General features: G+C 39.6%; 1 protein-coding gene across 6 annotated transcripts in view; it reads right to left on the reverse strand.

Moving 5' to 3' along the window:
* NR2C1 (nuclear receptor subfamily 2 group C member 1) overlaps nucleotides 1-15527 on the reverse strand; it is a 47598-nt gene that overhangs the window by 31183 nt on the left and 888 nt on the right. For 3 of the 6 annotated variants that reach the window (XM_030237932.2, XM_030237926.2, XM_050982330.1), the window contains exon 2: nucleotides 2510-2585. The exons of 1 other annotated variant lie outside the window; for it this stretch is intronic. In XM_030237932.2, the coding sequence (XP_030093792.1) occupies nucleotides 2510-2563 (54 nt within the window). In that variant the 5' untranslated portion in view covers nucleotides 2564-2585. Of the gene's footprint in view, nucleotides 1-2509; nucleotides 2586-5515; nucleotides 14842-15527 lie in introns of those variants that run through there. 2 more of the 6 variants (XM_009086657.4, XM_030237927.2) reach the window with 2 other exon arrangements.

Below are 15527 nucleotides of genomic sequence, written 5' to 3' on the forward strand. Positions count from 1 at the left end.
ATACTTAGTGTATGCAGCCAGAGATTAAAGAAAGAAGGCTCTTGGCAGACAGCTTTGCTACATGATTCAAGAAATGTGGTCTTGATATAGAAGTAGGAATTATCTTGCACTGAGCAAAAGATGAGTAGCAGATGGCAGAATCTGAGCAACAACAATCACTGCACAATGCCCCATACAGACATGGTTATATTTTGCTTCAATGTTTTGCTTTCATGTAAAAAGCCCTAAATTAACAAAAGTATGTTTGTGAACACCATTGTAAAATCGTTGTGGTAATTTTGTGATTTAAAATGCTTCATGAACAACAATTAATATTATTTTAAAAAAATCAAAATTTATGTACAAACCACTTCTGATCATTATTTCAATGAGACACAAAAGCATTTCCATTATCCTCAATAGTGGAACACTTTTTCCTTTCAGGTCTTCTTCCTTTCAGGTTCTACTCATGTAAATTTTTCTTGTAAATTTTATTAAAACTACTTCAACATTCAAGAATACTATAAATGCTAGCAAAAATACTGCTGAAGCTCTCTAGATCTTAAACTATGATTTTTCAGTGATTGGGAATGCCACTAAGCAATTATAGCCTGTAGGTAGGCAGGAATGTAAGTTATTGCATGGAGGCCCCTGTGAGACTGCTTTCCTTGCTGATTCCACCTTTCAGGCAGCACATTCATATATGGCATGGACCTCTGACAACAATTTTGGCTTAAGGAATCCCAGCTTGCACTGCCCTCAGGGATGCTTTTCAGTCCTTCCAACCATGTGCCTGATTGGGCTGCACCTCCTATGAAATAATTACACTGATCACAACCAAGAGAGTGACGAGCTTCCTCCCCTATGCTGCCATTTTTTTTTTTTCTAGTTTTGTCCACAGCATGATGACAAACAGAGCTTACATGAGCAAGACTAGCACAGTGAGAGAATAAGTGGCTTCGTGAGGACTGGGGAATGGTTAAGCTGCACTGCTGCCAAATACGGTGTGACCGTCTCAGACACAGTAAAACCTTGCTAAAGGACAAATCCTAATCTACACTGCTGACAAAACAACAGCCATGAAAACTGTAGAGCTGTGATTTCACCACGAACAGGAACAGCTACAGCTCACTGCAGCACTGCACCTTCACTCTCCCTGTTTTCTCCCCTGCCTTCCTTTGGCTACCAGCCATCTTCTTTGTGCTGGCTCTGGTAGCCACTGGACCCTTCTCAGACCCTACTCCATGCTAACCCAGCAGAAAACCTTCCACTTGTTTTGTACAGGTTATTAGCTTGCTGTTGGTGGGTAAATTAATAAGGAAAGAAACAGAAAAGGGACCCTCTCTCCCATGGTACTGAGATACGAAGTCAGCTCAGTGTCTCCTGGAACCACATTATGAAATTGAGAAACAACTCCCCAGAGGCTAAACACCCTCATCACACCATCGTCTGAGTGGAATGTATACTTCAGCTAGCTTTGATTAGCCTTGTACAGTCAAAACCAAACAAATTTTAAATGGAAATACAGCCCTACTTAGACCTCAACAAAGAATTATAGTCCCAAAAGAAAACTGCATTAAACATGCGTTCTTGCCTAATAAAGAAGACAAGTAATAACAAACAAACATCCTACATCCCATAAACCACTTATGTCCTTTGAGATAGCCTTTGCAGTACTCAGAACAACTCATATCAGAAAAACAAAAGCTGTGAGAATTTATTCAGAGTAGAATTAACCATCCCATCCCCCACTCCAACCTTTCCATCTGAAATCAATGCTGAGAGGAAATAAAATTACTTGAGAAATAAGTCTATGTCTAGACAAGAATTCAAGAGTGGATATTCAAGCTAAAAAATAACACTTATATAAGATAAATAAATTACTGCCTCTATCTAACTTAAAGTGGTGCTAATTTTAAATAGTCTATGCTATACTGAAAATTTCTAGATAATTATGTATACCCATATCCACACTCCCAAACTACCTGTGCATCTCTGGCAGTTCTCTGGCTGCAGTACATAGAATCTGCACACAGGTCACAGAGAACCAAACCTAGAAATTTGCAGAAAGAGGAGCTCAATCTTTCTTTTGGCATATAGCAAGCACATACATCTGAAAGTGTAGAACATGGCAAAACCTTACTAGTGAAACCAAAAATGACAAATGAAGTAATTGCATAGTTGTAAAGGAAAAGCTGTGTCCCAACTATTTAAACTAAAAGTTAGTAAAGCAATTACACAACCAGATGGCTCCCTGAAAACCACTATAGGCTCAGACAGCAAGCTGAAAAACTAGTGACTTAGTGGAAACACTGCTAGATTGTTGTTAATTTCTGTGGGGTGCACTTTGGCAAAAAAGGCTTTGCAGTGTAACTTTAAAATGGACATAGTAGGTTCTTCTGACTTCTGAGAGAAGTGTCCAGAAGCCTTGCCTGTATCAAAAATTTTCTTTTGTGATCTGGGCTTTGACATGTCAGTCTGTGCATTTTATTATTCAATTTCTCTTAAATAGGACTCAAAATTTATGTACCTCTCCCATTTGCTGTTCAAAAATTTGATGGGCCAGTTCCTCTATGGTTGCCATGATCTTTAATCACCAGAATTTCCTGTCAAAGAAAGGAAAGAAGATGCTTAACATCTGTAGTTTCAAAAGTAAAATATTCTGGGGAAAATATAGTTCACATAAGTGCGTTCACAGTTTTATGAAGATGACATCCCTGCAGAATTTAAAGTTTGCTTACACTATAAAAATAAATAATTTGCTATTTGAAAACCTTGTATTGTTTTATTAACTCACAAAGAGACTTCCTACTTTTCCTCTTCTGCTTTTCCAACAAGCAACAATAAAATCACTGTGAGAACAGGAGTCTGTTACTGACCATGATATCAGCAGGTCCATGTTTTAGATCTTAAAAAACTGGAACACAGACAGTTTTGGTTAATGCAAATCAAGAGGGGCAAATCTAACTTCTAGAGTCATATAGATTTTTTAGTATTAACAGGAGTGCTTGAAGGTAAATTTTGTGACTAACAGGCAGCAGTACTTGGGACATAGAAGATAAGTGTTTAAAAAAAAAGATGCTGTTTCATTATAAATACTGCAGCTACAGCATGAGCCCAAATCTTCCTAAGAAGAATTTTGTAGGGTTTAGCAGACACTGCCACATTAATGCAGTAGAAAAGATTCTGATGCATGCTTTCTTTATTTGTCAAGGCATACATTATGTATTATATTATTGAGATACAAATATTCACTAGGCACTACTTAAAAGGAACATTCACAAATTATAAAGCACCATATAAACAATTTTACAGACAAAAGCAAATTAAAAATACTGCAATAACTACCTCTTGTATGAACAAAGACACTAGTCTTACACTAATACTGGTTTTCATTCTTTAACTTTTCTGGAACTCCTAGGAATTACCAACTCTTCAATGAAACTCGAAACTTCCCCAATGAGCCATGCAAATAAAAAAATAACACTTTTAACTCAAATTTAACTCAAGCTAATTCTGCTCTTAAAATTGGAAAGAGAAATATTTTTTGACTAGAGCAAGAACTACAGGCCTTGGAGGTGTGCCCAATGGTATACTAAAGCCTAATTAATGTGTGAAAGGGGAAATACAGAAATATTTGTGCACTGTAGACCATTCTTAATCATTCACTAGCAAGCTGTATTATTAGTTAAATTAGGACAAAAGATAACAGGCATGCATATAGAGATATGATACTGAAGCTTATCCTGAAAAGCATTATCTCCTAGGAAGATCTAGGTGTCAGCATCCTTGCAGGAACACTCTATTAGCCCACTTCAGCATCCAGTAAGCTGCAGCACAATCACTATTGAAAGAGCACTTGGAATTTTCAAGGCAGGCAATGTGTCTTATCAATGTTTGCTTCTTTTAAATAAAATACTAGCAATAAAATATTGTACTGTTGACATATAGAGTGCCAGAAATGAGTGCTATTTCATTACACAGTTACAAAGAAATCACTTTGAGGTATTAATTTGCACCAGCTGGTTAGTTCTCCTAAATCAGATGCAACTGCCCTCAGACAAGATGTGAGCTAAGTAAAACAGCTTGAAGACTGAAAGTGATTTAAACTGACATGTTTCACCTTGGAGTAAAGCAGTGAAGGAATACATATGTAGTCAACTATGATGCACCAGTCGTAGGGAAACTGGCTCTCAGAGAGGCATAAAGCTGGCAGAGAATTTTTGAAACTTATCTAAAAGAGACTCATTTGAGCTGCACTTGCATGAACATAGGACATCAAGTACACAAACAAGACTGAACTCGTATGATGAAGAGGGAGCTGGAGAAAAGGTGGAACCTGTCCAACCTCTTCATGCTGTCTGGAACAAGCACAGGATGGTTCAACTTATGGATGCAGAACCAACTGTCAAAGCTACACAAATCATGAGTTTGAGCATGTGAGGCATGCACACAATGGAAAAGGAATGTACTCATTATTATTGTCAAGAATTTATATATTACTCACATGGTGTTTTATATTTGGACATTTGCACTTTCAATTTGCAAAGACACTCAGAAGCAGGTTCTTTTGTGTGTTGTTGCTTTATTTAACTCAGCGATCCCTAAACCAAAGGGCACTGACAAAATCAGTATTTGTAACGCCAGTACTCTGTACTAAAATATCTTAATTGAAATCACCTCCAATAAACCACGTAACTTTGCTCTGAAGAGCATGTATAACAGTGAAAAAAAATCAGCTTCAATATTTCAAGTATAAACACTTAGACAACATTTCATGTTGCAGATCTGGAGAGCTGAAATAAGCATTCCTATCCCATTTTCCATTTCTGGTTTATAATTTCCTCTTTTCATGTGCTAGCATACACATAATGCCTGAGAAATCAGTTCAAGCAACTGAACTGGCAGAAACTTCTTTCTTACTTGCCGAGTCAAGGAGTAATTTCAAAAGCAGTCTGAACAGAATTTACAGTTCACTTTCACGAGGGAGGTCCTGCTCACCCTGACCAAGCTGCAGTGGTCTTGGCCCCACAGTAGGAAAATTCAACTCACTAAAAGGAGAGAAAACTCAGCTGGCAGAAATGCACCATCTAGGTGCACAATGAACATCATCTAGGTAAGCACAATGAACTCGATTTCTTTTGCAGTCAGACTGATTCTATTGCAGCCAGAAGGGAGAATATGCTGTTAGAAGTTAAGAGAAGGAGGAAAAGAAGGACGATTCAAGAAGAAGGCAAACCTCCATACCATTGTTATTGGTGGGAATAAAGCAGGTAATTCAGTTGAACTGCAGCATGAAACTGTCCCCATTGCTTTTGGCCCAGCCTCCTGGCTGATGCGGGTCACTCTGGAGTCACACAAGCCCACAGGCACATGAGCAAGAAGCAAGGTCACCCCTTTCAGGAGCAGATATGTGTTAAGCTGTTCATCTTCCTCTGGGGACAGGGGAGCATGACAGGTCAAGGAGAACTAGCTACAAATTCTCAGCTAACTTTGGGACAGCTGTAAAAGGTTTTGTAGTTCTTATTTTGCTTACCTAGGGTATCTGTGCTAGACTTCACGTTAGGTATGCTTAATCACTCTTTAGATATCCCTGCAAGGAATTAAGCAGAAAAAAAACTGCTTCAGCTGTTTTTCTTCTATCATGTAAATTTTAAAATTTAGCACATTTTTCATCTATTTAAAACCTTATTTTCCTGAGTTACTCCAGCCAACACTCTCAGTGGCTAAATTATTTCATATTTTAATATGAAATATTAAATATATTCTAAATTCAAAGCTACCTGAAATTGAGAAATGCTCCCTAAACACCTCATAACCTTCATTTCCCAGCAAAGAAAATTACTTGGGGGATGAAGGAAAGGCCATGGATGTTGCCTACCCAGAGCTTAACAAAGCCTCTGACACCATCTGCCCCAGTATTCTCCTGGACAAACTAGCAGCTCATGGCTTGACCAGGGTTCCCTGGGTAGAGAACTAGCTTCCTAGCTGGGCCCAAAGTGGTAGTAAATGGAGCTCCATCCAGCTGGTGGTCAATCACCAGTGGTGCTCCCCAGGGCTCAGTACTGGGATCAGCCCTCCCTAGCATCTTTATCAATGACCCAGATGAGGGGATTGAGGGCCCCCTTGCTAAGTTGGCAGATGACACTAAGCTAGGCAGGAGTGCTGACCTGCTGGAAGGTAGGAAGGCTCTGCAGAGGGATCTGAGCAGGCTGAATCAATGGGCTGAGGCCTGGTCAACAGCAGCTGAATACAAGCCAGTGTGTGCCCAGGTGGCCAAGAAGGCCAATGGCATGCTGGCCTGGATCAGCACTGCTGTGGCCAGCAGGACCAGGACAGTGACTGTCCCCCTGTACTAGGCACTGGGGAGGCCACGCTTCAAACACCATGTCCAGTTCTGGGCCCCTCACTGCAAGAAAGACTCTGAGGTGCTGGAGGCAGTCCAGAGAAGGACAACAAGGCTGGAACATAACTTGGTTGTTCAGCCTGGAGAAATGGAGGCACAGCAGAAACTTACTGCTCTCTACAAGCACATGAAAGGAGTGAAGTTGCACCAGGGGAGGTTTAGATTAGATACCTGGAAAAAATTCTTCCTTGAAAGAGTAGTCAGACATTGGCACAGACTGCCCAGTGAAGTGTTAGAATTGCCATCCCTGGAAGTGTACAGCACCAGGCCTAGTGGCAACCACAGGGGCTCTAGGTTAACAGCTGAATTCCATCTTTTTTCAACCTTAATAATTCTAAGTATCATCAGTCTGAGTTTTGATCTTCAGTAACCGAAGTGATCTTCAAGGTGTTCTCATCTAATGTAAATCTTCTTGCTTTTGGAAATGCTCTTTTCCACGCTTGTCAAAACCATGCCACACACATTCAAAGGACACACCAGCCCACATATGAGAAATGTTTATTGTTAGTATAGGAAAGAAGAAGATGGAGTCAATTAATTGTCAGGTTTTTCCTTAGAATATTCTCTTCTCCTTTCAAAATAAATGAAACAAATCATGATAAACCAAATTTTATTCAGGTATTTAAGACTGATAACCACATTTTTACTTCCTTTCTAAAGTTATCTAAAACATTGAAAGGAGGAAACCTGGAATTCTACAAGACTGGAGACCACAACATAAAAAAGCTGCACATACTTTTAGGATCTGTTTTATAATGTCCAACAGTTAAAGAACTGTAATATTAGTTATATCATGACTAGAAGAAAGAAAGGAGAGCCAAGGCTCCTGCCAACACACAAGCATTATGCTGTTTACAAACACTGCCCAAATAATTTTTGCCTCATTTATATTTCACTTGGAATACTCCTGCAAAAATTATCTTCAACTGCTGCTGTTTCAACCAGCAAGCCTATAGCCACCTATAACAAGTACTACTCAACTGCTCTACTGGTTTCCCTTTTTCACATCAGACTAAGATCCTTGCTTTTACTTTTACCATAAAATTTCTGAAAAATGAAGTGGTAAGAAGTGCTTTGTCCCACGGCCATTTAGCCACTGACACCATCACAGCTTAAACTCTTACTTCCTTCTTTAACTTTCTACGATTATAATCTGACACACTGTAAAACACAGAACAAACATAACCTTTCTAAAATTTTCCTTTAAAAAGATATGTTGCTTACAACTATGTCAAATTAACAACATTAAGACTGTCAATATGATTAGACCACTGCCTCTGCAAATGTACAATACATTCTAGTTTGGCAGCCTTGTATTCCCCTAGTCTGTGATGATGCCTTTGTTTATTTTCTTATTTCTGAGAACAGGGAAAAATCCTCTTCTCAGAATATACATAGTACAGAAACATTTTGCTTCTATTGCTCTAGGCAGAGAGTAACACAAATATCAGCATCTGTACTTAGACTGATTAGACCCGCTTTACAAGGATGATCATTGCACTTGTTCTCAAATTTATTCCTTGACTGTTTGACAGCATTACGTGTCACATAATTAAATAAAAAAGGAGGCTGTTTCAAAAACATTTCAAAAATAATAATAAACAGATTTATATCTCTGTCTCTTTTCCTTACAAAAGTTCAATCCACCCATCCACCAGAAGCAGCATCTAAAAACAGGCATTTTTACAGAAGGAAGGCATTAGTCTTCCTCTTAAATATATTAAAGTGCATTTATTTCTTTTCAGACTCAAAATGCTACTAAAATCTTTTTGTCTTGTAAGTTACATATTGTTAGTTTATGTCCCTAGTAAATGAGTTAGTGAGCCTTCTTGACTCAGAATTATTTTTAAATGCATCACTATCATCAGTACAAACAGGGTGGTGGTGAATCTGGCACCATCGTTCCAATGGTGTTCCACTGCTACTTAAGATAAGCACTCTGTAGGCCACCATAGCAGTGGACAACTTTCATTGGCTTGCACCAATTAAACCCCTTGTCTCTACTTTTTCCTCAGCTTTTATGTGCCAGAGTTTTCTCAATGTTTTAGTCAAAATAACTTATGAAATACTTACATTTTAAAAGTATTTCAGGCTTACTTCAACTGAAATGCATCAGGAAACATTCCCACAAGAGCAGACAGCAATTTTGAAGGTTGGTAGTCAGAAGCACTAACCTCTCCACTAGTACAGTTAAGTTATACCCAAAAGACATCATCATTTAACTTAACCTTCTCCAGGGACAAAAGTTACACAACTTTAATTGTCCTAGTAGGAGGTTCCTATTAATAGTATTTTTAAATATTATATCCCTGTAGACTAAGGACTTTAAAAGTAGTACCAGGGAGTATATTTCTTTAGGTTTTGATGCTCAATTTGATATAAAAGACAACATCTCTCATTTTATTATATTACACTGTTGGTATAGCTGGCCCACTATCAAGTGCCTTGATTCTGATGTAAGGTCCTTTAAATGAGTAAGAACAAACCACATCAGCATGAAGACACAACATGAGAAAATTCTGTGTATTCCTAAGATCTTCAGTTTATTTTGGAAAAAAGTACCGCATAACCCTGACTAGTTTACTGGTACAAAACTAATGTCTGTAAAATTTTAGTAATTTAATTTACCTACTGGCACTGTTAAACTAGTTTGACTCTATGTATGGAATGAATAAGGATTCTTCTAATTACTATGTACAGAATGTCTCTTAATACAGGGGTCTTTCCTAGATGAAATCAACCTGTTAAACCAATGAAGTTACACAGGTATGTTCTAGATATTTTAGAGGTACAAGTACATTAACTAGTTATGACTGCAGAAGTTACTGTGAACTTTACTTTTTGTTCTTTTATCAATGTGCTGGTTTTGGCTGGGGGAAAGTTAACTTTCATCACAGTAGCTGGTATGGGGCTGTGTTTTGGATTTGTCATGAACACAGGACTGATAATACAGAGATGTTTTTGTTATTTCCCACAGTGCTTACGTGCAGCCAAGACCTTTTCTGCTTTTTGTGCTGCCACACTGGTGAGGAAGTTGGAGGTACATGGGAGATGGCTGGCAGATACAGGCAGGACAGGTGACCAAAGGTACATTTTATGCCATATGACATGCTCAGTATATAAAAATGGAAAGAGGAAGAAGGAGATGGAGCGCCAGCATTTGTCTCCCCAAGAAGGCATTACACATGATAGGGCTCTGCCATCACATCAGATACTCAGCCAGCAGCCTGCCCTGGAGATGGCTGAACACCTGCCTGTCAAATGGATACAGAGAATTATTCCTTGTTTCACCTTGCTTGTCTGTGTGGCTTCTGCTTTCCCTATTGAACTGTCCTTACCTCGACCCACGAGTTTTCCAGCTTTCACCCTTCCAATTCTCTCCCTAGTCCCATTGGTGGGTGAGCAAGCAAGTGGCTGCCTGGGTTAAACCATGATACACAGTAAAATACAGGAAGGTCAACACGACTTTTTAGGAAAGCTCAAAAAGTGAATATAACAGAAAACCAACTGCAAAAGAAGAAGAAACAATCTCTTTCTGTAGTCATACTACTTCAGTACTGAATGATTTCAATATACCTCAAAATCAACTAAGGATTTTAGCTCAGGTCATGACTTTGGGCTTACAGGTACTCTGTACCTTAAAATGGAAACTAGTCCTCACTTCCATTAGCAAACTAATCATATACTAATTAACAATTCAGCAGAGCCTGTGCCAAAGTTGTTTAATAAACTCCTACACATGAAACAGAATGCACTTAACGATCCCTCTATGATTAAATGTGCCTGAGTTAGTGCTTAAATTAAGTTAAAGACCCCCCAAGATTTCTTTATACATTAGAGCAGTATTCTGTAATGTTTTACAAATAGGGAACTAAACCAAGGAATTCAAACACATTTGTGGAACAAATGATGCTACTGTGTTCAGTGCTTCATATAGGAAAAACTCAATGAACGCAGCAAGCTAAACGAGCTGTTCTTGGATTATTGTTCTATAAACCACACTGTTCAAGAAGGTAGAACAGTTGGAGATTTAAAGGACTAAGATTCTCTTTATAAATGAACTGAGAAATATTTATGTGACCCTTCACACCCAGTTAGATACTGTTTTTTAAAATCACATGAGACCAAGATTTAGACATGGCATATATAAGGGGTAAGTAACAAGACAAAACTGAAGCAGCTGGACCTACAGGCAAACAAGGGAAAATGAGATGCTTGCAAAAGCATAAGGGAGTAATTAAAATGCACAGAGCAATACAGAAAAAGATGCATTTGTAGGCATGCCTGTGAAATTAATTTAAAATCAGTGCTCTCCCTACCTTTTCTTGTAAGCAAGTGCTGGGAAAACAGAATCACTGGGATAAATTTTCAGTTGACTAACAAATCATTTTTACAGTTTGGGCCACTAAAGGGATAATCCCACTTCTAGGCCTTGGCTTCTGCCTCTTTTATCATGGCAACTCTAGAACCTGCCCCATCAGCCACAGCTGAGGTGACTCAGCTCACTAGTCCCACAACCAGCTGGGAACAGGAGGAGAAAAGGCAAGGGCTGTCTGCAAGTGGAGTTTACTCACAGGAGCGCTGACTTCATGCCAGAGCTAGGTAAGGAGACAGACATTTAATCAGGTAACCTGCCCTGATTACTGTCAGCCACAGCCTGCATCTCTACCAGAAGCCTGCAAAAGGAAAAAATGAGAAAAAAACCCCAAACTGATTCCCTGCACCAAAGCTGAAGCTGCACTATGAATCAGGACCAGGAAGCTCATCTGACTGAAGACTTCCCCATTCACTGGATTAGGTTCAGCCAGGTGCATTCCAGCTGTCACAGAAAGATCACCTTAACACATCACAGCAAGGGCAAACCCTTCTTTCATAACACTTGGAGGCAATACATTCCCTATGGTACAATTACAGTATTTCATTAGAGTTAGCCCCACTGCTGGCTTTGTACCACTCTGCATCTGCCTTCATGGTTGTATAGCTGCAAACTCATCTTCTGACTTTATTCACCCTGCATCAAACAATCGTTACAACACAGGAAAAGCAAGTAGAACCAGAATGAAGACCACTTCTTTTTGGAAAAAAGCCCACAGTGTTACACCGGCTTATCCATAATGCCAAATTGCCCATTCAGGTGTTATGCAAGATGACCCTTTGGAGTATTGGGAGAATTCACTGAACTACAGCCACAGATGAGGTGGTTGATAGATGCATGAAGATACTCTACAGAAATCGGCAAACCTCTTCAACAATACTACTAATACGGGCCTTACAAACTTGCACATCTGCATATCCATTGAAACTTCCTTCAGATTAAAAGGAAAAACAAAACAAAAACCCCAACAAAGAAGCAAAGCCCTCATACAACAAATTGAGTTTTTCACACATCCTTCCAGTAAATCACTGTTGACATTGACCCATGTAAAATGTTCTGGGGGATGAACTGATCAAGAGCAGCCCTGCCAAGTACTTGAGGGTTCTCTTGGATGAGAGGCTGGACACAACAATGTAGACTGGCAGCCCAGGAAACCAAACATGTCCTGGGGCTGCATCCAAAAACACACGGCCAGCAAGTTGAGGGAGGGGATTCTGCTCCTCTGCTCTGCTCCTGTGGGGTCTCACAGACCACAGTGCTGCATCCAGCTCTAGGGTCCCAGCACCATGGAGCTGTTGGAGGGAGTCCAGAGGAGGTTGCCAAGATGATGAGAGGGATGGAACACCTCTCCTATGAGGAAAGGCTGAGAGAATTAGAATTGTTCAGCTTGGAAAAGAGAAGGCTTAGGGTGACCCAGCTGAAGCCTTCCAGTACCTGAAGGGAGCCTTCAAGAAAGATGAAGAGGGACTTCTTACAAGAGCATGTAGTGACAGGCCAAGGGGGAATGGCTTCAAACTGAAAGAGAGCAGGTTAGATTAGATATTAAGAAATTCTTTACTGTGAGGGTGGTGAGGGACTGGAACGGGTTGTCCAGAGAAGCTGTGAATGCCCCTTTCCTAGGAACATTCAAGGCCAGGTTTGATGGGGATCTGAGCAAACTAATGTAATGCATGGCACACCTGCCCATGGCAGGGCACTTGGAACTAAATGACCTTTATGTTCCCTTCCAACCAAGTAATTTTGCGATTCCCTGTTTTTTTCATTCAACTTTATTATCAACTACACAGGGTTAGATTTTGTTAGGTGGGTGTGGGTGTGTGTTTGTGAATTTTTTTTGTTCAGTTTGGGATTTTTTGATTCCTATAAACATAGGAAAGGCACTCTGAAAAAAATCTTCATATTAAGTCCAATTAAGAATCATGTTGACACACTGTCCTGCTAAGACTTCAAAGGAAACACATTACCACACTAAATAAGGTAGTTCTCACACCACAAAGTTACTGCTAAATTATAAACAGCAACCTCAACTTATTTGGAATGAAATAACCATTCATGAGGGCTCATATGACAATAGCAGAGGGTTTGGCATAAGTTTTTTTTTGTGGTGTATATTTTTCAAGTTTCCACTTTAACTTCTGACAAAGGCATTCAAATACTGAGCTTAGCCCAGTCTGGCTTACTACCAAGTTGAACAAAAGTAATTTAAGTTAAACAAATGTAAACAGACTTTTAGAGAAGGCCTGGCAAAGTCAACAAAATTAATCTAAATATTGATACAGAAAGGCAGTTCTTAGATCATAATCTTCAGGAAGGAATGCATTTCCTTTCAAAATCTGCAGCACTGCATCATCAGATACATGGGATTCAGACAGCACAAGCCATCTTCCAGTCTCAAAGAACTGGAATTTTAGAGAGTTTGGTTTTACAAAAAATAAATCCTTTGCTGATTTAAGATTTTGGAAAGTAATGCAGTGATCTCTGGAATTAAAAGCTGGTGACTGAAGGGTAAAAATATGGACAGGTCTGCATACACAAGAGTAAGAATTTAATTAAATGTACCTCTGCAGTTTTATCCATAAAATTCTACTGATATGATTCTGTTTTGCAGCAGGTTACTTTATCCCAGCAATGTACAGGCACAAGTTTAAAATGTTAAAAGCAGCTTGAAACACCGAGGCGGGGAAAAAAAAAAAAAAAATCTTTGCCAGAAAGTAACACAGGTACAGGTTAGTTTCCCCTGATGGCCACTGCTGGTTGCACACTGCAGCCTGTGTGTGACAAAAAGCAGAGAGCTGTGCCAGCCAGAGTCTGTGGGCAACCCTCCCCAGCAGACTGCTGCTTCACAGGGGATGGTAAACCCACCACAGGCTCCCTGATCTCCATCAGCCAAAATAACTCAGGTTAGCAAAGGTTACTATTAAAAGTACTTAAACCAGGATGGCTGCTGAAGCAGGACAGACACACACACCCTGTACCAGCTGCAGCACCTGCCAGCTGAGAGCCACACTTCGTCCACCAGCAGAACAAACATGGACAAGTTAAGATGCGACACCGTTCTAGTCCTTACATACAGTTAAACTCCTTATTTAAGCTTGAGGTATTGCTTTTTTCAGTTTTTTTTGACCCAAACATTAGACACAAATTACTTTCTTCAGGGAGACTGCTTTTCTTCTCTCCAAAGAAACTCCAGCAAATTCACTGGCTGCACAAACTTTAATTTCATAATATAATAAGCATAAAATAAATTAAAGCGAAAACTGAGTATAAGCACAGGAAACAAACTAATCTTACTATTGTAAATATGAGATTTCACATTATGGATCAAAGTCAGTTTTACTAGACAACCACATGAGCTATAAGCATTCTGTAGCTGTATTTCACAGGTGAGCTATATAACTGCATCCTACAATATAAGTGGGGTTTTGTTTGGTTTTGGTTCCCTGCACATCTGTCTCCTCCCCCTGACCTTTAGTAACAATACAATCATGAAATAATGTTGAAAGGTACTTCTGGAGGTCATTCAGTTCAACCCCTTTTCCCCAAAACAGTGTTAGCTTCAGACTTACACATGTTGCTTAGGGCTTTCTCTTCCCTGGCTAAGAACCTTAAACTGAAAAATTAAGGCAGGCTTTAAAAAAAGCACCAAAAACCATGAAAACCCCGAACAAAAAAAAACCCTCCTATCCCACCATCTAGCCTGGGATATAACTATTCTTAAAGACATCAGAACTCCTCTGAAACTTGTTCCCTTCAAGAGTACGTTTCACAAGAAAATACAACCAGTAAGAAAACCAGAAATATTAATCATAATTGAGGAGAAGAGTTTAAGCTAGCTAATTTATCTACTGTGAGCTTCTTTCTGTAATAAGTATTTTGATTTGTTGCAGAATGCAGCAGCCTTAGCAAGTGATGCCCAACCATTTGGAGCAGTGCACAGGAAACACAGAAGCAGGGGAGGACTGCACACCCCTGTGGGTGACCTCAGTTACCTTCCTTGATTACCACACGCGTGCACACATACAGCTGACCACCATCACATGAAAACACTTAGCCCTGTGATAAGAGAGCTTCAGCAATATCTCTGAGCTATGGAGAGAATCAGGCAAACATTTTACAGACCTTAAGACTTCACTCAAACAAACGCCCCTGAGTAAAGTTGTACAGCAAGGAGCAAGCCCGGGGCTAAATGCTCTGTTGGACATCTCATGTCACAGTTGCCAACCTCGGACTAAAGGGGGTGGGGAAAAAATTAATGGAATTATTTTTAGAAAAATAACTTACAGAAAAAGCCATACAAAATTAGCGTCACCAGATTAACCCTGTCTGAACTGGCACAGAAATTGTGACGTTTTCCCACTGATCAGATACTTCTATTTCTACTTATATAATGCTGATTCCAAAACCAGGAAGCTGTCCTATAGAAAACTACTTGCATTTTTTCCCCATCTTATTTTTTCATGACAAGTGTGGATGCAGCTCTTCCTGCTTTCCCAAGTCCACTCTGCTGACACTAGTAGTTTCAAATCAGAGATTTCATATAAGAATGAATGTGTAACTTGGTTTTTCAAAAATCATGTCCACACACTCGTCTTTCAGTGAAACCACTATCGAGACTTTTTTCCCCATCTTCTCTTACGTAAGTTCACCTGCACAACACATGGCATCTCCTCTATTCCCTTCACAGCCTGCAAATGTAAGCGCATCCTGGGGAATGCGGCCGCGCTTCTTATACTTAAAGCAATACATGGCAACAATGAAAAAATTAAG

The sequence above is a fragment of the Serinus canaria genome, chromosome 1A (genome assembly GCF_022539315.1).
Source record: "Serinus canaria isolate serCan28SL12 chromosome 1A, serCan2020, whole genome shotgun sequence".
Lineage (NCBI taxonomy): Eukaryota > Metazoa > Chordata > Aves > Passeriformes > Fringillidae > Serinus > Serinus canaria.